Below are 26,670 nucleotides of genomic sequence, written 5' to 3'. Positions count from 1 at the left end.
CTTAGTGTGTTTGGGGGCGGGGAGAGCATAATTTATGGGTCACCTTACAGATACAATCAGAAACTGAGGTGTAGCAATGCAATTTATCAGTGCATGACCTGATCACCGTAAGATATCACAGCTTTCTGTTCTCTCACGGTTTGCAGGTGATTGCTGTTGGAAAATGGGTTATTGGTAAGGGCAGGTAAGTACCTACACTTAACAATAGACCAATAACCTCCCCTTAGGTCCAGTTAGGTCTCAGAAAATTAAACCCAGCTCAACCCTTGGTAGCTTGGCAACGAGCGACAAGACTTAACTTAGGAGACAGAGTGCAAAGCATTTAAATATCACAAAACAGTAATTAAATAAAACACAGGAAACAGTTTAAAAATCCAAAACCAATTTATAAAATTAGATTGTATTTTTATCTTTAAAATGACACAAAAACAAATAAAATCGGATAAGGGGAACCGGAGATATGAATTTTTAAAGAATTATTGTTTTCTAGCGCCTAGAAACAATAAGCGCCAATCTGGTCATCTGGTCGCACCTCGACCGGGGCAAAGTCAAAGTTTAAGGCCGACCGCAATGGAGCCCTGCTTGGCTACTGCTCGCGGGAGGCCTCGGTCAAAAGTTTACCTTCGGACTTAGTTTCTTTTCTGAATATTTTCTTCAGCCGGACGGACCTGCCAGTCCAATCCGACCTCCTGTAACTCTTCTCCGGATACGTGTCGCAGGAGCCCTCGGTGGAGATTTTTACCTTTGGACTTAGTCGTTTTTTCGAGGTGAAAATCCTTCGACCGCGGCAAACCTGAATCTTGATCCGACGTCCCCGGAGCCCTCCTCGGATACGCTGGCTGGGAGGTCCCGGTGAACTTTTTACCTTCGGACTTAGGGGGTTATTACAACTTTGGAGGAGGTGTTCTGTCCCAAAAGTGACAGTAAAGTGACGGATATACCACTAGCCGTATTACGAGTCCATTATATCCTATGGGACTCGTAATACGGCTGGTGGTATATCCGTCACTTTACCGTCACTTTTGGGACGGATTAACACCTCCTCCAAAGTTGTAATAACCCCCTTAGTCTCTTTTTCAGAGATTTTCTTTATCGGGACAAACCTGAAAATCAGTCCGGGTCGTGGTTGAGGCAAGCTGGCTAGAGTTGCCGCGGCGGGTCGGTCCCTCTATGGAGCTTTTTTTCCAAAAGTTCTCCAAACTTCTCCAAACTTCTGGGGCTTCTCCCAGATGTTCTTTTAAAGTTCTTTTGGGGTCCACAGCTCACCCCAAGGGTCCAGAAGCTCTGAGAAGATCCTTGCGTGTACAGACTACAATTCCCAGAATGCACCTAGAGAAAATTCCTTTTTGGCCACTGGGCAGTGGTTAGCTGGTTGGTTTCTTCAGGAGTTGGTGCAGGGCACTCTGGTTAGCATTTTTTCACCTGTAGCAAACAGGGAGTCCCTCCTTGAACCAGTTGAAGCCAGGTAAAGTCCTTCTTGTGGTGAAGCTCAAGTGTGCAGCTGGTGCAGTCCTTCTGAGTGCAGGTTTCAGGTGCAGGCGAGGGGTCCAGCAGGGCAGTCCTTCTCCTTTGATTTTTCCTTGTTGGATGTGGTAGTGAACTGAGGTGTGGGTGCATGTCTGCCAGTTTTATCCTTGTTCCTGGGTGAAAAACATGGGGGTCCTGATTCTCCAATCAGGTGCAGAGTCCTTCCCCCTGTGATGACCACTTCCTGGGAAGTGTGGCAAAAATCAATCCCAGGAGGCAACATTCTTCAAAAACCTATCATGGCTGAATCTGATTTTTGGAGATTACATCTGGTGTGGCTAAAACTCATAAACACACCCCTCTACTTCCCCCTCCTCATCTAATCAGGGGCACCTAGTTGTATGGGATTGCAGGATGTGGGGGTGTTGCTGGGTTGCTCCAAATGTCCTTCTCTGCCTTTGAAAACCAGTTTGGCAGCCCTCCCCCTTCCTGCCTCACCATCTGCTGAGGGGAAATTCCCTCCCACAGGCACATCTCTTTGTGTGAAGTCAGGCCACTTCACACCTCATCAAGGCAGCCTGGCCAGGCTGCCAGAGGCTGGCCAATCAGAGCACAGCAGCAAAAACAACGCAGGGCTGAAATTGGCAACTTTTCAGGTAAAGTTTAAAACTCTTTACCTGAACAAGTTATATTAAATCCAACAACTGGAAGTTGTGGGATTTATTATTATAACAATAAATATGATACCAGACTCTTGGTATCCATTACTTAACTGGACTTTTAAAATTAAAATAAAGTATCCCCATTCTAGCCTATGAAGGTCATTCACTACAATGAGGGAAAAACAAATGTGGCTGTTTTTTCCTCACCAGGGCTTATAAAACTACTTTTATAAGGTCCCTGCTTATAGTAACATGGCACCCAGTCCTAGGGGCACATAGGGCACACCTTAGGGGTGACATATGTAAAAAAAAATGTAGTTTAGGACTTTGGAATTACTTTTCATTCCAAAGTTGCCTTCCTTTAAAATTACACTGGGCACCTCAGCAGTGCACCTATGGGTGCACTACCTATGCTGTGGTCCCTAAACCTACATTCCCTACCATATACTAGGGACTTATAGGTAGGTTGACGTAGCCAATTATAATTAGCCTAATTTGCATATTGATTTTACACAGAGCACAGACCCTGGGGCTGGTTAGCAGTACCCAGGGCACCCTCAGAGTCAGGAAAACACCAGCAAAAAGTGAAAAATGGGGGCAAAAAGTTAGGGGGCCTCTGCAATTAGCCCTGTTTTCTCACTTACACTTTCACTAGCATTTCTACTGAGGTCAAGACAGGTTAATCCTATATATGGGGGGTTTCTTCATTATTTTAGAGGTGCTTGAAGACCAGTGTGATCATTTTATGTGTACTTCAATTATACTCCTAACATTAAAACGCAAGGGTGTGATGTTGAATGTATTGATATTTTGACTTTCATTAGTTGGTCACTGACATCACTGGACTGTTTCACCAATGCACCCTTCAGCTTTCGATTCAGAACTCACACCAGAAGCTCCTTATTCGGTGAAAAGGCCATGTAACCACCAGGTAAAGCTGGAAAGCCAATGTCCCGACTTTGGGACCCATCATCTTTGCCAATGGTTTAGCATTATGCTGCTTTAACCATACACATACGCTCCCTCACTTGAACGCACAAAACACATTCAAAACACAAAACACATAACACACATCATGCACATGAACCACTGCCAATTAACACTTAGATGAACACAATTACACCTGAACACCATTATATACATGCACCAGCACGCATTCACACCACGACCATTCCACACACACAAATGACACTGACTGACATGTTAGCAATACGCACATCACACAATAGATTAACACAATTGCGTACACAACATAGCGTCTAGATTCATGCACCATTGCCTACACACTACCATGCAAAAAAACACTCCATTCCACAAATATTCATTTACACCAACGCATATCAAACCAGCAGACACCATTGCACACGCCAAACCATGAACACACATGCAATGACACTGATAATCACACACAGAGGTTTCCACTGCTGCCGTATTTGCTGCACTGGTACTTTACCTACATGCAGGGTTTGAGCTGTACTAAAGGTGCTTCTTTCACAGCAAAAGAACATGCTTTGTAAGCTAGGGGAGGGCATAAGCATTGTTAACGCTGAGTTTACTAATGAATATTCATGTACTTTGAGTGTTGGATTTGCGTAGAAAATGCATTAACTTAGAGAAAAATAATGCACGCATTTGAAGGTGCGTCCACTAGAGTGGCCGTCAATGTTCACAAAGTGTACTTGTTAATGGCTTATTAAGATATGTTGAGTTTGTTTGATTAATTTAGTAATATGTCATATTAAGGGTTATGCATTAGCTTTAGTAATTGTAGGATTTAACTTACTGAGGTCTTGGCCTAGTTGCATGGCCTGATGTCAAGCTGCATTTCTTAGGCATATTATAAAATGGATGCTTAGAGAATTAAATTGTGATTTTCCATTGTACTGACCTGCTCATAGCTGAAGTTAGTTCGCATGAGAAACTGCTTGCTAGAAGATTTTGTACTTGCTAGTGAAACAATGTTTAATGTAATGTGTGTAAGACTTACCTTCCCAGGAGAGGACAGTGGATGCACAGACTGGCGTATAAGCTGCAAAATTGATACCGGGCAAGCGGAATGACGAGAGCGTGAACAGAAGGAGCCACTTATTGACATGTGAACCATGTAGTAGTAAAATTGTAGATTTGAGGTTTTAGTTCCATTGGACTAAGAGTAAACATACGATCCCCTGACCAATTAAGATGTGGGAAGTAGTTTTAGAAAATCTAACTTAGCCAGACTGCACACAGAGAGGAAAGGCCATTCTGCCCATTCTTCTTGAGAGTTTATGTCATTAGCTATATTCTTTCGAACTGCTTAGAGAGACTTTACTTTTTTTTTTTTTTTTTTTTTACTTTGATGCTGAATCCTGATGTCTTGATGACCGAACTGATGTCCTATTGACGAAGAATGTCACAGCTTGCTGAACCATATTGAGGACAGGTATATAATGACGTTACTGATTGTTAAGTCTATTTGCTTTTGTTTCTAAGTACCAACTGCTATTTTGATATGGCCATAGTTAGATGTATTTTCCAAATTTGTGTGACTAAAATCTTTTGCATGAACTCCAAAACATGCTATGCTAATCTGGTGTTAGCTAGGGTTCTCACTGAGGAAGATTGATACATGTAGTAACAGTTGATGTCTTTTCTTTGCTGAATCTAAATGTAATATCGTTTGCACAGTTATTCTTGCTTTTAATTTGAACTGTAACCTTAGAATGTGTGGTAGCTCAAGCTTTGATTAGATTGCAATTCTTTTGCCACTTTGGACAGCCAGTATTGTCTCTGTATGCTTATCATTTGATTTTGAAACTAAGTTACGTGACATTAGCATTGTAAATATAGGGAAATAAACATTCTAACTTTCACATAAAGGTGTGGTTATTAATGGCCGCGAGGTCATGGGGAGTGGAAATTACGGACTCCAAATGATTATCGATCTTATTGATCGGCATTGGTACGGAATATGTGGTGGGAAAAACTCGAAGCGCAGTCAAAAGGTCCATTGGCCTATTTGTGTCTCCCTTGTAAGTTTACTTAACAAGGTCTGATGTGCTAACAGAGACAGTGCAGTCCAGATGGCTGGAATACAACTTGCCTGCTTGGCTAGGATGCAGAAGGTTGCAAAGACAAACTGCCACACGTGTGCTTCTACCTCGGCTGACCAAAAAAGTTAGATTACTTCTTTCTCCACCAAGACATTAAAAAAAGGTGCCATAGTGCTACAGTGCTATGACGTGGCCAGTGCTGACCGTGTCACATCACTTTTTTGTTGTTGCTGGGAGGCAGGAACCCACATGGTCTTAAGGTGTTTTTTTGGGGGGGGAGTGAACAGTGATGGAGGGTGTGGAGAAAAAAGCAATATGATGCATCATAACATCTTTATTTTTTATCTAAGTGTGGGGCAGTAAACAACACTGAGGGGATAGGGGGAGGGAGAGCAACAAGACAAACAGCAGTTGGGGTAGTAGAGGGAGGGAGAGCAACAATGGATTGCGGGCAGGGGCAAGCAAGAAACAGATGGCGGGAAGGGGGATGCAACAACATGGACAGCGGGTGGAGGCAAGCAACAAATATGGACATGGGAAAGAGAAGGCCAAGGGCAACATGGAAGGGGAGAAATACATTAGGGGGACAGTAGAAAAAGACACTCTACCAGAGTGCTAATAAACAAATAAAAAGGTAGCGCCTAAAAAGGAGCAGTGGAAGGGTATTAGTAATGTGTCTATGCTCCAGAGGAGGGACAAATACACAAAGAGGAAGACAGCAAATGAATTTGACCAAGAGCCAAGGAAATTAGGATAACCATGAAAACAACCAATGATAAGTAATTGGTGGTTCTAAATCCAAGCAAGCATTAGTAAATGCGTTATCGTTAGCAAAAACCCAAAATGGAGAGTATTATTCCAAATTAAAGACAATGAAAATTGCATTTCCCAGGGACTTGATACTACACCATGGGTGTACAGCATTAAAATTCTGCAGAAGTTTTGCAAGGTGACAACGCCACAACTTTGTAACTTGTGAAGTTTGTCAACTTTGCACAATTGTTGTGACAGGCATATTTTCAATTTTCTACTAAAAAGATTTTTGCTGGAGTTTTACCCCCAAATCTATCACTGTGGCTATTCATCCCACAAAATGTACGTTAAGGCTATTTTCCTTGTAAAAACCAACTTTTTTGCAGAAATGATTCCTATTTTAAAACATCAGGAGCTCCATGAAGCTCTGAAGTTGGCAGAGTTTTGAAGAAAAACAAAACCAGAAGTAATTTCAAATATCCTTCCAAATAATTAATAATTTACATTGATCCAAGAAAGTGGCCATCTAATGGCTGACTTACTACTGGAACATCGGTATAAGCTGTAGTGCTGGAGACTGAAATGCCTTACTTTGCAACTATTTTTGGTGACAATTATTGCCAATTTCAGGAATAGGAGGGTCAGCATATCTTTACAGCATATGAAAGTGGTTTATGCCATTCCATCTGGGTTTTCACTTTATACTTTTAATTTAGGATTTAATTCATTCATATTCTTGCTTTTTAGCTCTTTCAGTGAAGCTCCAGGATGGTCGTCATTGACCTACTAAGTTGAGTGTACCCAGTCCATTTCTTCAGTTCGGTCTTGGTCTTACCGCTTTCCTAATATTCAGATGCAGTCCTTAGGGGAACCTATGGTAACTTCATCCGACTTGCTACAGTGCAGCCGATGTCAGGTGATAGGGGCCCTTACTTCTTTCTGGATAATGAAGGACATCTTGAACGAGCTGTAAACTGTACCATTTCGCCCTTTTCTGCCAAGCAGGTATTTCCTATTTGTAGCCCCGTCCACATGTTGCTTGTATGGAATTGGGTTACTGGTTGAAAGGGTGATAATCCTACTCAAGCAACAAACACAATCCTTGTCAGAGTGAACCACACAAGTTACTAAATTAACCTGTGCTTAACCCTTAGGTAGCTTGGCACAAAAGTAGTTGAGCTTAGCTTAGAGGAACTATGTTAAGTATTTATGCATCACACAAAAGTGAAAACACAACACAAGAACAAGCCCAAATCAATGTAGAAACAGAGTACATTTTTATAAATAAAACAATGCCAGAACAACAGAAATCTAATCAGTATAACTGGGGGCTTTCAATTTTAAATAGGTTCATAAAAATAGAACCTAAAAACACAAAGCCACTCACAGTAATTTGGTCATGCTAGACTGCTAGACAGTATGAGCTCAGGCGGACCTCAATGGAGTGCGGGTTGGATACAGAAATCAGGTCAAATTCCACTGTGGAGAGTTCTGCTTGTGTTGGAGAAAGCCACGAGGATCAGGTAGAGCATCGCAGATGTTTGTCTCTGTAACACGAGGAGCAGACTGGGTGTCACGGGGTGTCATCACTGTAGCATGAAGTGCCAGTCAGGGGTCACGGACCGTCACCGCTGTAGCTGTGCAGTGACGGTCACCATGGGCTGTCATTGCTGTAGCATGAAGTGCGCCTCTCACATTGTAGCTCATGCCTGGGGGTCACTGTAGGTTGAAGAGTAGGTTTCACTGGAGCTTTGTGTTGGCTGTTATCACGGGCAGCAGACTCAGTGAAAACTGCCCGAGTGTCCAGTTGTGAGGAGTGCAAACATCAGGATTTTCACCTTTTCTAGCAGGGGAGTACACACTGATGCCAGCCAATGGTCTATGACCTGGGGAGGCACCTCTGTAACTTTCACATGTCTTCTGAACATGGGCTCTGGAGGTCCACCTGGTGCCAGTCTCTGTGTTTAGGGGTGTGGTGGGGCACCCTGTCCTATCACCTCAATTGGTTATGGAAAGTTATTCCCCTTAACCTGTTGAGGCTCCAAATTGTCTGGGGTGACAAAAGACAGGGCAAGCCTGGAAACAGATTCCTTTGTGAATGCAGGAGGCAAAGTACTTTGAAGTGTAAGTGAGACTGGGTACAGACCCTCCTAGTCATTCTGCCTGGATGGCCTATCCTGTTCACAGCTGAAGTCCCCTTTGTTTTACTGTCAGGAAACAATACACAAACGCCAGCAGTAGAGCCATTCTCAGTCATTTGAGACCCAGGACACTGACATAAGGCACACACTGTTGGGATAAGGAAATCCCAACTTTAGTAAAGTGTAATTTTCAGAATTATGACTGAAAATCTAACTTTACCACTGAAGAGGATTCTGAATTACAGTTCTTTTGATTGTAAAAACTATATCTCTGTCTGCTCTTACCAATAGGTATCACTTATTACCTCTTAAGGTAACTCATTGTTGGCAAAGGGAAACAGAGGCTGTGCAACAGTGAGCAATGACTTTAGGAGTTTTTCCACTTCTAGCACATGTAAAACTTAAACCCACATGTCCTACTTTTAACATACAATGCACCCTGATCTATGAGCCTTTAGGGCCTACATAAGAGGTGACATATATATTGAAAAGGAAGGCTTAGACCTGGAAAAAGTTATATTTTGCTGTGTCAACATGACAGTTTATAACTGCACACAGACTGTAATGGCAGGCCTGAGACATGTTTTAAAAGGGTATTTTAGAGGATGGCACAATGAGTGGTGCAGGCCCACTAGTAGCATTTAATTTACCTGTCCTGTGTACAAGTACCATTTACTAGAGATGTACAAGTAAATTAAATGTGCCAGTTCGGTAAGAAGGAAGAGCACAAACACTTTAGAACATGCTAGCAGCAGTAAAGTGCTCAGAGTCCTAATACCAACAAAAAGGAATTCAACAAATCAGGAGAGGAAAAAGCAAAAAAAAAAAAAAAAGTGTGAGGGAATACACGCAAAGGATTCAGATCTAACAGTGCTATATGGGCAATATTTTCTAGCTCTCCATTTGTTCTAGCCTGGATTTACTAATGAGATAGAAAGAACCTATTGTCTTGCCACGCTACATAACCCTGCCCCTAAAGATCTCCAATTTCTGCCCTCTTGACTCCATCCACCTTAGTTATTCCAAGCATCATCTTTGTTTAGTCATGGATTAATAAAATCTAGCAAGCTCACAAACCATATAATGCCCCTTCCTGTATGCTCACCTATAAACAGGAGGCTACATGCTAGCCACTGAAATAGAGCTAATGGCAATAACGGATCCAAACTGTGTGGTTTAATTTCTGTCCTCTTCCTCTTATCGACCATTAACTACCTGATACTTCGAGAAAGTTAATATGACCAACTTTAGTAGCTATTACCGAATGCCGAGTTTGAAATTAGAGGGCAGATTAAAGAGGGAAGAGACCACCTATATTTATCTTGATATTTTATTTCAATCTAGTTTACTGACGTTTAGTCTTGATATTGTTTTAAGCCTTTTTGAATGTGTTGGAGGATGGGTAAATGAGGGTTACAAATCATCTCGTGGTGCAAGAACTGCATTCTTCAAAACATCGTCTTTCAGCAGTTAACTGCCAGATCCAAGGATATTCACTTGTTACCTAGTCCAAAATCCAGCCTGGATGTATGTTCTTTAGTCTTTCCTAAAGCCTGCTCCAAGACAAAGGTGAAGAGGAGGCAAGTTCCAAAGGGAGAAGGTTTGTTCACAAATTTAGGCCCCTGGTTGGAGAGTTTTGTTTGGGCTGCAGCCTTAATTGTCTTCTCAAGTCGCTCAACATCCCTAGACTGGAGAAAGAGGAAGATGCTTTAATATAAAGGGTCTCGTGCATGATAAATAATGTCTTGAATTTGGCCGATTTGGATGGAAGTCATTGGAGTGACATAATTAGAGATTAGATAAGTTCTATGTGCTTTACGGTAACCATGAGGCAAGCTACATTGTTTTTGCTCATTAGAGTTAGACCTTTATTATGAGAGTTAGGCCGCTGCATAGTCTATTTTACTAGTTGCTCATGGCAATGACTGTAGCTATAACAACTGTGATCTTTGAGAGAGCAGTAGAAGATACGTGATCTGTGAGGATGTGTGGGTGGTATGACAGGTATTTATCAACTCTGTAATTTCAATGAAAAGTTGGCAACAACTTCCAAGATCTGGACACTGGAAGGAAAACAGGAAATCCAATGTGGTATTACTAGCAAAATGGAAGCAAGGTCATGAATGAAAGCAGAGCCTTGATTTTAAAAGCATTGAGACAAAGCCAATTCTGATCAATCCACTTTTGGATGCAAGTGATGACTTTTTAAAAATGACCACGTGTTAGATTTTAATATGAATCTGGTTATCATTAATATGTTACTCTGTTCAAGGTGTTTGCAAGACATACAAGAAGCCATTGAAGAGAGCTGATGATAATGCAGACCATTTTGAACTGAGCAACAAATGGTAGTATAGAGGTACCAGATCACATTTACCGGATGAAACATGTTGGACAGTGTAAGGAAATGGCTCCCTGTTGCAGTTACCCCCCCCCCCCCACTTTTTGTCTGATACTGATGCTGATTTGACTGAGAAGTGTGCTGGGACCCTGCTAACCAGGCCCCAGCACCAGTGTTATTTCACCTAAGATGTACCATTGTTTCCACAATTGGCACACCCCTGGCACACAGCTAAGACCCTTGTAAAAGGTACCAGTGGTACCAAGGGCCCTGTGACCAGGGAAGGTCCCTAAGGGCTGCAGCATATGTTGTGCCACCCTAAGGGACCACTCACATAACACATGCACACTGCCATTGCAGATTGTGTGTGTTGGTGGGGAGAAAAAGGCCAAGTCGACATGGCATCCCCCTCAGGATGCCATGCACACAAAATGCTGCCTGTGGCATAGGTACGTCACCCCTCTAACAGGCCTTACAGCCCTAAGGCAGGGTGCACTATACCACAGGTGAGGGCATAGCTGCATGAGCAATATGCCCCTACAGTGTCTAAGTCTATTCCTAGACATTGCAAGTACAGTTGTGGCCATATTAAGTATATGGTCTGGGAGTTTGTCAAAAACGACCTCCACAGCTCCATAATGGCTACACTGAATAGTTGGAAGTTTGGTATCAAACTTCTCAGAATAATAAACCCACACTGATGCCAGTGTTGGATTTATAAAAAAATGCACACAGAGGGCATCTTAGAGATGCTTCCTGTATTTTACCCAATTGTTCAGTGCAGGACTGACTGGTCTGTGCCAGCCTGCTGCTGAGAGACGGGTTTCTGACCCCATGTGGTGAGGGGTATTGTGCTCTCTGAAGCCAGAAACAAAGCCTGCACTGGGTGGAGATGCTTAACACCTCCCCCTGCAGGAACTGTAACACCTAGCAGTGAGCCTCAAAGGCTCAAGCTGCGTGTTACAATGCCCCAGGGCACTCCAGCTAGTGGAGATGCCTGCCCCCTGCACACAGCCCCCACTTTTGGCGGCAAGTCCAGGGGACATAATGAGAAAAACAAGGAGGAGTCACCCACCAGTCAGGACAGCCCCTAAGGTGTCCTGAGCTGAGGTGACCTCTGCCTTTAGAAATCCTCCATCTTGGTTTTGGAGGATTCCCCCAATAGGATTAGGGATGTGCCCCCCTCCCCACAGGGAGGAGGCACAAAGAGGGTGTAGCCACGCTCAAGGACAGTAGCCATTGGCTACTGCCCTCCCAGACGTAAACACACCCCTAAATTCAGTATTTAGGGGTGACCCTGAACCCAGGAAATCAGATTCCTGCAACCTTAACAAGAAGGACTGCTGACCTGAAGCCCTGCAGTGAAGACGGAGACGACAACTGCTTTGGCCCCAGCCCCACCGGCCTGTCCCCCAAATTCGAAGAAAACTGCAACAGCGACGCATCCAACAGGGACCAGCGACCTCTGAAGCCTCAGAGGACTGCCCTGCAACCAAGGACCAAGAAACTCCTGTGAACAGCGGCCCTGTTCAACAGTCAGCAACTTTCTTGCAACGAAGAAACAACTTTAACGACTTCACGTTTCCCGCCGGAAGCGTGAGACTTTCCACTCTGCACCCGACGCCCCCACTCGACCTGCGGAAAACCAACACTACGGGAGGACTTTCCGGCGACTGCGAGCCTGTGAGTAGCCAGAGACTACCTCCCTGAGCCCCCACAGCGACGCATCCAGAGGCTCCCCCTAACCGCGACTGCCTTTAACAAGGGACCCAACGCATGGATCCAACACTGCAACCGCAGCCCCCAGGACCTGAAGGAACCAAACTCCAGTGCAGGAGCAACCCCCAGGTGACCCTCTGCCTAGCCCAGGTGGTGGCTACCCCGAGGAACCCCCCTGTGCCTGCCTGCATCGTTGAAGAGACCCCCGGGTCTCCCCATTGCTTTCAATACAAAACCCGATGCCTGTTTGCACTCTGCACCCGGCCGCCCCTGTGCTGCTGAGGGTGTACTGTCTGTGCCTGCTTTTGTGTCCCCCCCGAGGATGCGGGTATTTACCTGCTGGCAGACTGGAACCGGGGCACCCCTGTTCTCCATTGAAGCCTGTGTGTTTTGGGCACCTCCTTGGCCTGACCGGCCCTGAGCTGCTGTTGTGGTAACTTTGGGGTTGCCTTTAACCCCCAACGGTGGGCTACCTTGGACCCAACTTTGAACCCTGTAAGTGTTTTACTTACCTGTGAACATAACAATTACTTACCTCCCCCAGGAACTGTTGATTTTTGCAGTGTCCACTTTTAAAATAGCTTATTGCCATTTTTGCCAAAACTGTACATGCTATTGTGATTATTCAAAGTTCTTAAATTACCTAAGTGAAATACCTTTCATTTGAAGTATTACTTGTAAATCTTGAACCTGTGGTTCTTAAAATAAACTAAGAAAATATATTTTTCTATACAAAAACCTATTGGCCAGGAGTAAGTCTTTGAGTGTGTGTTCCTCATTTATTGCCTGTGTGTGTACAACAAATGCTTAACACTACCCTCTGATAAGCCTACTGCTCGACCACATTACCACAAAATAGAGCATTAGAATTATCTCTTTTTGCCACTATCTTACCTGTAAGGGGAACCTTGGACTCTGTGCACGCTATTTCTTACTTTGAAGTGATAGAGCGGAACGTGGTAACAATTTACCTGCGTTCGGACGCTCTTTAGGTCGATGAATCTTTTGACTAAGTGGGAACTCTCTGTACTCTTAATCGATCAATCACCTCGTTATCGATAATCAATAACGAACATAAGCAACACCTTGAACAACATAACACTTAACAATTAATCCAGAATACATTTCGGCAAACCCTGACCTTTCGGCCAGGAATAACCACACCAGTTTATTGCAAAGTTAGTGAATTTATTTCCCTATATTAACAAAGCTAGCACTATATAGATGTGTCTCAACACCAAATGATAAACATAAATGAACATTAATAGCTGTCCATATCGTCGGAACAAGTGTAATCTATGTAGCATTTGAATCACAAGGCATTCGATAGTGGCAATGCAAAGCACTAATACGATAATCTGCAATGGGCTAATTGCGTACATTTAGTCAGCATAACAAGACCTCAAATTGCATCGTGCGGCATATGGAATCCTCATCTAACCTCAAATTAGCATCAGCATGTGGGACTTCATGCAAAAACAATTTGGCAACATCAATTTAGAAAACTCCTAGCTAGGGTCCTTATCAAAATCAGCAGTTGGTTACCTAAAAGAAACACAATGCAATTTTACAGTTTCCTTTCATAATTACCAATTCCGATCAGCAATCAATGAATTCTTCGTCTCACAGGTATCGTTTCTCGATCAGCATAGGGCCGGGACGAAAGGGCAAGGTGGACGGGGCAATTGCCTCACGGCGGCAAGATAGGATTACTACTTCATGCAAAGGGGCAAATCAAAGTTAAAGTCTCTAGGGCAAGAATCATTAAAGTCTCTTTCTCTCGACTAGAGAAAGCATCAAAGTCTCTCAAAATGGCGTCGCAGCAAAATGGGTCATAGCAGCTACGAAGTCAAAATGGCGGGATGTCCGAAGGTAGAGAGAGAGCTTTCCTCTCGTGCACCTGGGTTTTATAGACAACAGTTCAAGTCCAGTAGGGTCTCCATTGGAGGGTTCATAGGTTAGCTTCAAATTGACCAATCAAAAACGACAGTTCTCAAGCTTTTACTTAAGCATACATTATCCTTGGAGATGGGTACGCAAGTTGCAACATTGTTTCTCGATTAGCTTACTCTCAGAGCCTCCATTGTCCGCACCTGCAAGTCGACCTTGAATTAAAGAGAAAATATGCCATGCTGGCACCAACTTTAAGATAAGCACGTGAACAGTTTCTGTGGAAAAATACAGCTTCAAGCAGAAATACACGTTTAATAGCACAGTGGAAAAATACGAACATCTAATCCGTGAGACCAGGCAACTAGGCCGAAGCCTCCGCTAAAGTAATGCTAAGTTAAAACATTTCAAACAAGCAGATCGTAGCACACGTTTATGATTATGTTGGATTAGTGCAATTCTAATACACCACGTTATATAAAGCACGCGTATAAATGATGGCAAACTACTCTGAGGGCACATTTTGTCCCCGTACAATCTTTATTAGTTCGGTTAATATCACACATGATTGTTTCACACTACGTTTATGCGTTAATAAATCAAAACCTTCATTTTCTGCTTCATCAATCCCTCCTCTGATGACTACTTGTCATCACACAAATTTAGCCCACAAATTTTATCCCATTAAAATTCTGTCAGCTCCCTTTTCCTTTTAGTTCCCCTAGTTTGCACTTTGTATTCTTCTGCCATTCTTTTCATTATTTTCTCCTCCTTTCTTCTTTTAATTTTCTCCATAATCATTATTATTCCCCTTTTTATTCCCCAAATTCCAAATACACAAATTATCACTATTAATATTCCTTCTATTATTTTTAATAATATTCCATTCCAAATTCCCCCAATCCAATGTCCCACTGAAGCAAGTCCCTTTCCAACCTTTTCCCACACTCCTGGTTCTTTCAGTTCTTTCAAATCGGCACTTTCTTTGGTTAGATTAGCAAGCATAGTTTTAATCTTCACACTATTATCAGGTATATAGGTGCAGCAGTGATGTGCACCAATCATTTTGCAAACGCCTCCATCCTTTGCTAAAAGAATGTCTAAAGTAAGCCTATTCTTAAGAGTCATAGCTCTTTCTGCTGCAAGTTCAGCATCCATCAGGATTATAGCACCTGAAAACTTTGTCAACATGTTATCCACTATAGTAGACAACTTTCTTATTTTGATGGAATTCAGCACAACTCCCAATGAAGGGATCATGGCTCCAAATATATCACCTACCACAGCAGCTGCGGTCTCTCTTTTCTGGATACGATGGGATCCAGGTGTCTTTTCAATCATCGATGTGTCATCCAGTTGATAAACTTTTGGAAACACTATACCCAAATAACATCTTCCCCACCATCCCTTTGGAAGACGATAATAGGCATTATGCCCACAAATGTAATACACCCCTGGAATGACAGGGTCAAGTCCGTCCATCATGAATGTCCATTTGGCCTTAAAGATAAACGTATGTTTGCATTCACTCGCTCCTACAAAAATATTGTCATAGTAAGATTCCCCTCGATATATACAAAATTTCCCTACATGCCAAGCATCTAAAGCAATTTTCCCTTGTGTCTTTATAGCAGCAAAGTCATAGTTATCTACTGAAGTCCTCTTATGTAGTTCTTTTTCTAATTTCGCCTTCATTTGAGCCCTTCTATCATCTGTGCGATCTAAAAAGCTTATTTCTACTGCAGAGACGGAGCAAGTAAGGTTCTCCCTATGAGCATGAGCCGTTTCAAAAGGTTGCATTGGCTCGAAAAAGTCCCTCATAATTTTGTAATCCCAATATTTTGCAGTCTCGCTTAGCTGCGCTATTATAGGAACATAAGCAAAGGTAACATCATAATTTGAGAAAAAATACTGTATGTTAGATTGACCATAAAACCTAGACATTACTATACTACATGTAATCCCGTATGTAAGAGGCATGTGGTGATAAGTCACCCTTTCCTTTACTGATGTCGGTATCTGGGTACACACATAACAATCTTTCGCATCCATAGTCTCAACATACTCTGTTAATAAGCGATAGAAAACTTTATACGAAAGCTCTTTCTTATCATGCAAGAGCCTCTCATCCATTGCTAGTCTTTTCAATGGTGTTAGTTCAGTGACAGTAACAGGAACAATAGTAGAAGCAGCAATAGTCTCCTTCTCACCCTTTCCATGCATTCCAAACACAATTGCCATTATTATTAGTACACATGTAATCACCAAGCCTATACACACATATTTACAATATTTCTTTCTATTATTCTGCATAGCGTACCTAGGCATGATCTGTATAGAATCAGAGAGCTAGAAGCACTTATAAATGAAACCACTTAGCAATTCAGTTACAAAGCTGAACGAGCACAATGTTCACACCGTCTTCTTCAAGAGGCCAGTCACTTATCGGTTAGCAGCATTTGTCTCAATTCGGTTTAGCAATGTCTCAGCTGGTTGTTGGTCTCACGTTAGATTGCAGCAAGCAATACCATTTACTACCGTTTCAATCAACAGAGTCTATGAAACTTTTCTTTTCTATTGGTATCTCTTCTTCTTCTTCGTTCTCGATGCTTAGAGATACAAACTCATCAGTCCAATCATCGTTTACTGCATATGCCCATTCAGGACCGGAATACCTCCTGTTTGGTATCCTTTTCCTTTTCAGTTTTGCTTCTCTTTTCGATTCTGCTTCGCTGGCACTCTCCTCCTTCGCCAAGTCTTTTTCTTCACTTGACGATTGTTCCACGACAGTCACTTCCTTTCTTTTCTCTTTCACTTTTGGCCTTCCTCCCTCGTTCAAACCTTCTTTGCCCTTTTCTTTTATCGGTGAGATACTTAATCTTCTTTTTGCACCGTGTCCATTTGATGGACCTGCGATCTTTTCTGTAGAGGTTTGAGCTTTTTCGTTCTGCTCTTCGTTGTCCCCACCTTCAGGGGAATCAGTCACGTTTTCCTTTTCTTTTTCTGTATCGTCTGTTTCTGGGAAAGCCCCCTTCTGCTCAGGCTCTCCTGCCTTCTCACTCTCTTCGAGCCCTTCGTCACCGTTACTTTCTTCAGGCTCTGTATCACTTTCAGCTGCTTCAGGTTCCTTGTCACCTTCAGCTGCTTCAGGCTTTTTGCTACCCTCAGCTGCTTCAGGCTCTTTGTCACCTGCAGCTTCGTCGTCGCTGTCTGAACTTTCTCCTTGGTCTTCCCCAAGTGAGTCGGACTCTTCGTTCTCCAATAATATCTCCTTTTCTTCTGCAGTTGCTTGTTCGCTTTCAGTTCGCTTTTGTTCTGTCTCAGCACTCGGCACTGTTTTATCAGGCACTGGTAATTTCAGCGCTTCAACTTCCTCATCTGTGGGACACAACACCTTCTTTGTATGACTGGCGTGAATCCAGTTGGGAACCCCCGCGCACTTCACAGCGGTAGTTGTCGTCAGGATCACTTGGAAAGGGCCTTTCCAACGGGGTTCCAGACACGACTTCCTCAGGTGCTTCTTTATCACGACCCAGTCACCTGCTTTCAGTGCGTGTCCTGGACCTTGGATCGGTGGCAAGGTGGTCGCTTCCACCTGGTGAGAGAAAGAGCGAACCACGTCAGCCAGACCTTTGCAGTAGTCTAACACCATATCATCTGTAATATTTAAAAGCATGTTTGCGGGAACTGCAGGAAGTCTCATAGCCCTGCCCATGAGAATTTCGTGCGGAGACAATCCAGTTTTTCTATCCGGAGTGTTTCTCATTGACATTAGCACTAAGGGCAATGCGTCAGGCCATTTCAAATTTGTTGATGCACATATTTTTGCCATTCTCGACTTCAGCGTACCGTTCATCTGCTCCACCAGTCCTGATGCTTCAGGACGATAGCTACAGTGCAGCTTTTGCTCAATGTTCAGTGCTTCGCAAAGTAACTTCATCACCTCGTTATTGAAGTGACTTCCCCTATCTGATTCTAAAGAGATCGGGAATCCGAAACGTGGTATTAACTCCCTCAATAATAGCTTGGCAACTGTAAGGCTGTCGTTTCTACGTGTGGGGTATGCCTCAATCCAATGACTAAAAATGCACACAATCACCAACACATATCTTAAACCTCCATGCACAGGCATCTCAATGAAGTCCATCTGCATGCGGCTAAAAGGACCGCTTGCCCTACCAATGTGTCTCGCGTTTACAACTGTTCCCTTTCCTGGGTTCATCTGCTGGCAAGTGACACATCGATGGCAAACTGCTTCTGCAGCTTGACGAAATCTGGGGTTAAACCAATCAGTTTTGAACAATCTTATCATGGCATCTCTCCCTAGGTGAGCTTGCCCATGATAGAACCGCGCAAGCTGTGATAAGAGACTATTTGGTAAAACAAATTTTCCCTCATGTGAAACCCATAGCTCGTCTTGTCTCTTTATACATTGTGTTTTAATCCAGGAATCTCTTTCATCCTCCCTGACATTATTCTGTAGTGCTTTTAGTTCTTCTATTGTATCTACGACCTTCAAGGCAAATGCTTCAGCTGGTTCGAGTTCTGGTTCACTTATCGTATTCCAATCATCCCTTAGCAATATACAGTTCAAAGCACAAAATCTTGCGACCTGATCTGCATATGCATTTCCCAGAGACACATAGTCCTGTCCTTTCGTGTGAGCACTGCACTTTACCACTGCAACTTCAACTGGCATGTAACAACTCCCTTATTCTCTCCCCATTTTTCACTGGGGATCCTGAAGAAGTCAGGAAACCCCTCTGTGACCATAGTTGTCCAAAGTCATGCACAATCCCAAACCCGTATTGGCTATCAGTGTAAATGGTGACTTTCATCAATGCAGACAATTGACATGCTCTAGTAAGGGCTACAAGTTCTGCTACTTGTGCAGAATAGACTCCTTGGAGCCATCCTGCTTCCAAGACCCCTGTTACAGTACATACAGCATATCCTGCTTTCAAAATTCCCACCCCATCTCTTAGACATGAACCATCAACAAAAAGAATTTGGTCATTTTCATCAAGTTTTGTATCCTTGATGTCCGGTCGGGGTTTTGTGCAAAATTCAGTCACCTGAAGGCAGTCATGCTCGACGTCTTCAGCGTTCTCAATTTCAGCATTTTCTCCAGGAAGCAAGGTAGCTGGATTCAACGTGGTGCACCTTTTCAGCTGCACATTCGGTGAGCCCAGAATAGTCGTTTCATACCTTGTGAGTCTTGCTCCAGTCATGTGCTGCGTTCGGGAGCGGGTCAAAAGTATCTCAACTGAGTGAGGGACCATGACTGTTACTGGGTGTCCCATCACTATTCCTTCACTCTGAGTGAGGCTGATACCAACTGCTGCTACGGCGCGCAAACACCCTGGGAGTGCTGCTGCAACCGGATCCAAAGTAGCTGAAAAATACGCTACTGGTCTGTTTACGCCACCATGGGCTTGAGTCAAGACAGACAAAGAACATGCATCACGTTCATGGCAAAACAATGTGAAAGGCTTCGTGTAATCAGGCATACCTAAAGCTGGAGCCCTGCACATGCATTCCTTTAATTCCACAAAAGCATCCATCTCATCCCCTTTCAGTTCGATCTGATCCAAGGCGTCCTTCTGGGTCAATTTCAGTAAAGGCTTTGCTAGAGACGAGAAGTTGGGAATCCACTGGCGACAATATCCCACCATTCCCAAAAACTTCCTCACCTCCTTCCTTGTCTTTGGTGGACTCATTTGAAGTACACTTGTAATTCTTTCCTTCATTATTCTCCGTGATCCTTTCTCTATCTGGTGACCCAAGTATTTCACTTTCTTCTGACAGAACTGCAGTTTGGAAGGAGACACCTTGTGTCCATTCCCTCCCAAATGGTTCAACAGAGCAATGGTATCGGCTGTGCAGCCACTTTCTGTCTTTGATGCAACCAGTAAGTCGTCGATGTACTGTACTAAGGTTGACTCGAATGGCAACTCTAACTCTTCCAAGTCTTTCTTTAGAACCTGATTGAATATCGACGGTGACTCAGAGAACCCTTGAGGAATTCGACACCAACTGTATACTCTGTCTAGGAATTTGAAACAAAAGAGGAATTGGCTGTCCTCATGAAGAGGCACAGAAAAGAATGCTTGTGACAAATCGATGACTGAGAACCACTCAGCTTCGCAAGGGATCTGAAACATTATCACAGCCGGATTCGGTACGACAGGGCAGCACTTGATTATGATGTCATTTATTTTTCTCAAATCCTGTACAAGTCGGACTTTCCCACTTGGCTTTATTAGTCCCATTATCGGTGAATTACATGGGCTGCTTAATACTTCTTTCAATACGCCCTGCTTCACAAATTCGTCAATAAGTTGGGCAACTTTCATGAGGGTATCTTGTGGCATGTGGTATTGTGGGGTCTGGGGAAAGATCGCATTGGGCTTTACCATCACCTTTACTGGTTCTACTCCTTTCATCAATCCCACCTCTTTCCCGGTCATGTCCCACACTTCCTTTCCGACTGTTTCCCGTAATTCTGCTGGGATATCTTCTTCAGTTATCATTGGTAAAAGACAAATCAGAGGATACTCTTCGTCAACTGTTTCCATCTCATCACCCTCTACACTGTCCTCTTCTTCCCCATCACTGCTCGTCTGTATTGTTATTCCCTCGTTCGAACACATTATCGAACACCCCAATTTGCACAATAGGTCTCTTCCTAACAGTGCAATCGGGCTTGAGTCACATACCACAAACTGATGTACCCCTTGATAGTTACCAATGTTGACTGGTACCGGATCTGTTATTGGGTTCGTCAGATGCCTGTTTGCTACTCCCACCACTTGAACTGTCCTCCCTGAGAGTGGCAAATTTGGTACTTCACTGCTCTTAACAGTTGAACGTGTGGATCCCGTGTCAACCAAGAATGAAACACGATGACCCATTACTCTTCCCTCTACGTACGGACCCCTTTGATCAACTTCTAGGGATGCCGCAAGCACACAGTCTCCTTCTTCTCCTGAACTTTCACTCTCCCATATGTTGTTTATTCCACTCTCACTGTGTAATGGGAACTGTTGTACTGTGCCGTTTGTGCTCATTACCTGACCCGTTACCTGTGGAGGAACCATCATTTGCTGCTGACTCATTGGTGCCAAAGGTATTTGCATTTGCTGATTAGGTACCAAGGGTAACTGCTGTTGCATCGGCTGCATCTGCGTCATCTGCACACGGGGCATCTGCATCTGCTGCGGCTGCATAGGTTGTAATCCCTGCAATTGATTTATGGTCTGAAAATTTGGGTTTGGACCTCTCATTTTCGGTCCTCTCATTGTCTGAAATGCATTGACATCATTGTTTTGCTGACCAACACCTACACCTGCACCTGCACCTTCCTGCACCACCATCGGGCACTCGCGTTTCCAATGACCTACGTTTCCGCACGCGTGACACGGCATCACCTTCTTCATTGCCTGCACACCCGTCACAACAGTGTTCAAATCCGGACCATTATTCACAAAACCTCCTCTGCCTCTGCCTCTGGCCTGTGGCTGAAACGCCATGTTTCCTTGCAACTGTGGCTGCTGTTGTTGAAACGCCATGTTTCCCTGCAACTGCGGCTGCGGTTGCGGTACCTGCTGTTGGAACCCTTGCATCCCTGGCAACCCTTGCAGACCTTGCAAGCCTGTCTGAGCCGCCTTAAGCTGCATCATCATCACCTTCTCTTTCAGCTTTTTCTGTTTTACCTCAATTTCGTCGCTACAGTATTTCGCATAAGTCAAGACTTCATCAATCGGTTTCGACTGCCAGCAGATCAAATGCGATTTTATCATCTGACTTATCTCTGGTCTCAGCCCTTCCACAAATCTGAACACAAAATGAAGCACATCTTTTGCCTCGATTGCTTCCGTGCCACTGTAATTCTTGAACGCCTTCAACAACCTCTCATAGTAACTATGAATCGATTCTTTAGCCTCTTGGGCAGTTCGATCAATCTTCTGCCAATCCACATTTTTCGCGGCAACCTTCGTCTTCAAATGCTCAATCACCTTATAGTACAGACACATCACCATAGGTGATGGTGCACCCGTCTCTCTGTCTCTCTCTGGTTCACTTGTCGGCCAACCTACAGCTCTTTTGCAATCCTCCCACAAATCTGCCGGAACCACAATCTCGAATAAAGTGTTCAGGTCTTCCCAGAGACATTTTGCAAGCTTCACAAACCTATCAGTCTGTTGATACCATTCGATCGGCTTCTCCCTCAGTTTGGGAAAATCATTCGTAAAAGACTGAATATCGCTCCTGTGCCATGGTACATGTACTAATTTTCCCCCTGCTGTCTCCCTCATTGGTAACATAGTTACTGTATCACTACTCTGCGGTCCTTTCTCATTGTGCTCTGTGGCACTGTCCCTCCTCTTGTCCTTCCTCTTTACCCATCTGCTTTCCCACTTGTCTAAGCACCTCCACACTTGGGCACTCTGCAACAATTCTCTAAGGTGTGCCTTCATGCCTGCTGATCTCATGTGTTCAAAATCTGTGGTCCCAAAATCCAACCTATAGCTCCTGCTCAAGTGTTTCGTCTTGCCTATGTCAATCCCGTTCCTGTCTGCTACTTCCTGCAAACTTTTATGTACCTTGTTTACTTCTTTCGTGATCTTTGGACATAGATACCTCAACTCCTCTTCCGTGTAGGACTCTAACCTGTTCACCCCCATATTTCCTTCCACCAATTCTTGTGCTTCCATGTTCAGCCTCATCCTGCTCAAGTAATCGTCTCCTTTCCCACTGTCTGAACTTTGTGTGGAATTTAAACTGTTGAACCATTGTGTCAGCTGTTGCGCATTTACCCCCATCAGTGTAGCATTCACATCGACTGCCATCGATGGTTGCGGCAACTTTTCAGTGTTCGATGTTAATGGTATTATCAGTGGGGGGCTCGACCTCACCAGTGTTGACTGAGCGCATACGGGACTAAACTCCATCAAGGACCCAGACCCAGTTGGCTGAGTCGCTATCGGGGTTATCCCTGGAGTGTTTTCTATGCACCTTCTTTCTGTCCCATTCTGCAGCATTGGTCCCTGACTGCTCATGCCTAAGTTAGGCTGACTATACAAAGGTACCACTGGACCTACGGTAATGGGCAGTGATATTGCATCTGGATTCTGTCCATTTCCCATATTCTGAGGCAGGTTCATCCCCATATTATGGGCCATCATTGCCGGCATGCCCATCCGACTCCCTGTCATTTGAGCATGAACATTTCCTCCCTGCATCTGCTTTTGAGGCATCATAAACTGAGTTGATTCAGCTTGTGCCATTGTTGGGTTGTAACCATTCTGTACGCCCCTTACGGTTGGATCTAGAATCATCCCTCCACTGTTATCATTGCTGTAGTACCCTGGCATCTGCGGCTGATAATTTTCTGCTGGTTTCAACACGAGCACATCTGGATACATTCTCCTAACCTGCGGTATCTGCGGGGTGAGCAGTAAACTCGGGTCCTTAGATCCCGATGGTGCTCCTGGACTCTGGGTTTCACTGTTCTGTACCGATGCCGGAGGGGCAGAACTGGTACTTGGACCTTGTCCATTTTCCGCATAAGGTGGTGGACGGTCGTTCAGCAATTGCATTATCAACTCCTCATCCTCTAACTCCTCTTCTCTTCTCAACTTTTCCTCGTTCTCTCTATCCTTGGAACATTTCCTGTCTGTCTTACAGGTAGCTTTCTTACCTGTCTCCTCTTCATCTTTAGTAATTGCGGGGAACAATTTTATTCCCTGCAATACATCTGACCTCCACACCTTCTGCGCATTATCCCACCTAGCATCCGCTAGTGTCTTTTCTACCTTCCTCATCCTTGTTTCAAACTTGTTTTTCTGTTGCTGTCTAGCCATGAGTTCCCAGATTGCTAGAGCCTCAAACTGTGCTGGCCTTGGAGGCACCTTCATGTCATACATCGTGAATCTCAAATTCTCTAGGACCCTTATATTGAATGTCCCATGTATCGGGAATGCTACGCTCCCATGTTTCTCTGTCCACTTGTGCCATTGCTTTAGCCAAAGGCACGGAGCTACCCCTTTTTCCTCCATTACAATGTAAGCTGGTGTGCCCTCGGGCGGCGTCTCCTCCCCTACGCTCGCTTTGATGTAAGATTCCCCCTTCATCGCACTCCTGAATGCTTTAAGGAATTTCATCTTTCTCGTCTTCTATTTAACCAAGTTTATAATCAATAGGTCACTTTTATTTCACAAAGTTTGTAATCAATAGGCGACTTTAATTCCCGGAATACTCTTCACCTGCCTTTCCCCTTCCAATCGAGTCCCACGGACTGCGTCCAATCCGTGCGCGACCCTTCTCTCCAACCAACCTATCCCAGCGCGGCTCTTAGTGACGTCACACTCACACACACTGCGGCTGACAAAGCCTCGCGGCTAGTCCTCCTTCACTCAGTTCCTCCCGTAACAACTTTTTGCATGTATCGCGAGCTACAAAAAACCAAAACAGATCTGTCGGTTTACTACAGGAAGGGTAACATAATCGCTTCAGGACCTTAGGGACTTTTCACTAACCTCGGCCACTATTCGATCTCTTTCACCAGCCTCGGCCGCTATTCCGTCTTTCTCAGTCCCCACATTCGCAAGCAAATCTGACCCGCAGACCTACTCTCAACTTGTCAATGATCTGTTCTAGTGCACTTAGAATCTTGTCAAAGCCCGAAGTCGAAGTTTCTTTCGCTCCCTAACACACGTACCCACTCGTTGACCACGCCCGATCAACCTACTAAACCGCCCAGACCACAACATGGATCAACATACTCCGGAGTCTCTTGACCTCGCAGGGCCCGTTTCAACAACAACAACCACGTGGACCTTTTTATGCACAAAGCGCCAGACGCACATGAAGTTCGACGACTTCCCTACTCTCACACTCGGAGCCGCACCTCCGCTATTTCTATGAAGTTCGACGACTTCTTAGTTCTACACTCGGAGTCGCACCTCCGCTATCCTTTAAGAAGAATCCTCGCAACCTTTTCACACACTCTGCGGCAATAAGCTGTGCAAGCGCAAAACCCTAACTTCACTCATACCATCACTAGTACCGCCAACGCTGTTTCCACATCTCCTTTCTCTCCATTCGCAAGCTCTGAGATCCCGGGAAAGTCGCGGTGGACCTAGCCCATCATCATCTTGTCAATTATTTTCATCCAAGAAAATCTAATTCAACTTCTCGAATGAGGCCTCAAAGTGCGTAACCGTTAATCCGACACCATGTACTTTAATAGTACAGGGTCCCAAAAGACGTAACCATCCTCTGCTACCATCTACTGATAGAGCGGAACGTGGTAACAATTTACCTGCGTTCGGACGCTCTTTAGGTCGATGAATCTTTTGACTAAGTGGGAACTCTCTGTACTCTTAATCGATCAATCACCTCGTTATCGATAATCAATAACGAACATAAGCAACACCTTGAACAACATAACACTTAACAATTAATCCAGAATACATTTCGGCGAACCCTGACCTTTCGGCCAGGAATAACCACACCAGTTTATTGCAAAGTTAGTGAATTTATTTCCCTATATTAACAAAGCTAGCACGATATAGATGTGTCTCAACACCAAATGATAAACATAAATGAACATTAATAGCTGTCCATATAGTCGGAACAAGTGTAATCTATGTAGCATTTGAATCACAAGGCATTCGATAGTGGCAATGCAAAGCACTAATACGATAATCTGCAATAGGCTATTTGCGTACATTTAGTCAGCATAACAAGACCTCAAATTGCATCGTGCGGCATATGGAATCCTCATCTAACCTCAAATTAGCATCAGCATGTGGGACTTCATGCAAAAACAATTTGGCAACATCAATTTAGAAAACTCCTAGCTAGGGTCCTTATCAAAATCAGCAGTTGGTTACCTAAAAGAAACACAATGCAATTTTACAGTTTCCTTTCATAATTACCAATTCCGATCAGCAATCAATGAATTCTTCGTCTCACAGGTATCGTTTCTCGATCAGCATAGGGCCGGGACGAAAGGGCAAGGTGGACGGGGCAATTGCCTCACGGCGGCAAGATAGGATTACTACTTCATGCAAAGGGGCAAATCAAAGTTAAAGTCTCTAGGGCAAGAATCATTAAAGTCTCTTTCTCTCGACTAGAGAAAGCATCAAAGTCTCTCAAAATGGCGTCGCAGCAAAATGGGTCATAGCAGCTACGAAGTCAAAATGGCGGGATGTCCGAAGGTAGAGAGAGAGCTTTCCTCTCGTGCACCTGGGTTTTATAGACAACAGTTCAAGTCCAGTAGGGTCTCCATTGGAGGGTTCATAGGTTAGCTTCAAATTGACCAATCAAAAACGACAGTTCTCAAGCTTTTACTTAAGCATACATTATCCTTGGAGATGGGTACGCAAGATGCAACATTGTTTCTCGATTAGCTTACTCTCAGAGCCTCCATTGTCCGCACCTGCAAGTCGACCTTGAATTAAAGAGAAAATATGCCATGCTGGCACCAACTTTAAGATAAGCACGTGAACAGTTTCTGTGGAAAAATACAGCTTCAAGCAGAAATACACGTTTAATAGCACAGTGGAAAAATACGAACATCTAATCCGTGAGACCAGGCAACTAGGCCGAAGCCTCCGCTAAAGTAATGCTAAGTTAAAACATTTCAAACAAGCAGA

At 44.0% G+C, this 26,670-nt stretch overlaps 2 protein-coding genes across 4 annotated transcripts in view; both read right to left on the bottom strand.

Annotated features, from left to right (window-relative positions):
• Positions 1–26,670, bottom strand: part of MAST4 (microtubule associated serine/threonine kinase family member 4) — a 1,720,607-nt gene that overhangs the window by 1,334,529 nt on the left and 359,408 nt on the right. The gene's annotated exons all lie outside the window — the stretch shown is intronic.
• LOC138291414 (uncharacterized) overlaps positions 15,502–26,670 on the bottom strand; it is a 163,921-nt gene continuing 152,752 nt past the window's right edge. Inside the window, exon 5 of the mRNA XM_069230316.1 lies at positions 15,502–17,600. Within this exon, the coding sequence (XP_069086417.1) occupies positions 16,548–17,600 (1,053 nt within the window). The 3' untranslated portion in view covers positions 15,502–16,547. The remainder of the gene's footprint in view (positions 17,601–26,670) is intronic.

This window comes from Pleurodeles waltl, chromosome 1_1 (assembly GCF_031143425.1).
Source record: "Pleurodeles waltl isolate 20211129_DDA chromosome 1_1, aPleWal1.hap1.20221129, whole genome shotgun sequence".
NCBI classification, from domain to species: Eukaryota; Metazoa; Chordata; class Amphibia; order Caudata; family Salamandridae; genus Pleurodeles; species Pleurodeles waltl.
This window is presented reverse-complemented; position numbering and strand designations above follow the sequence as displayed.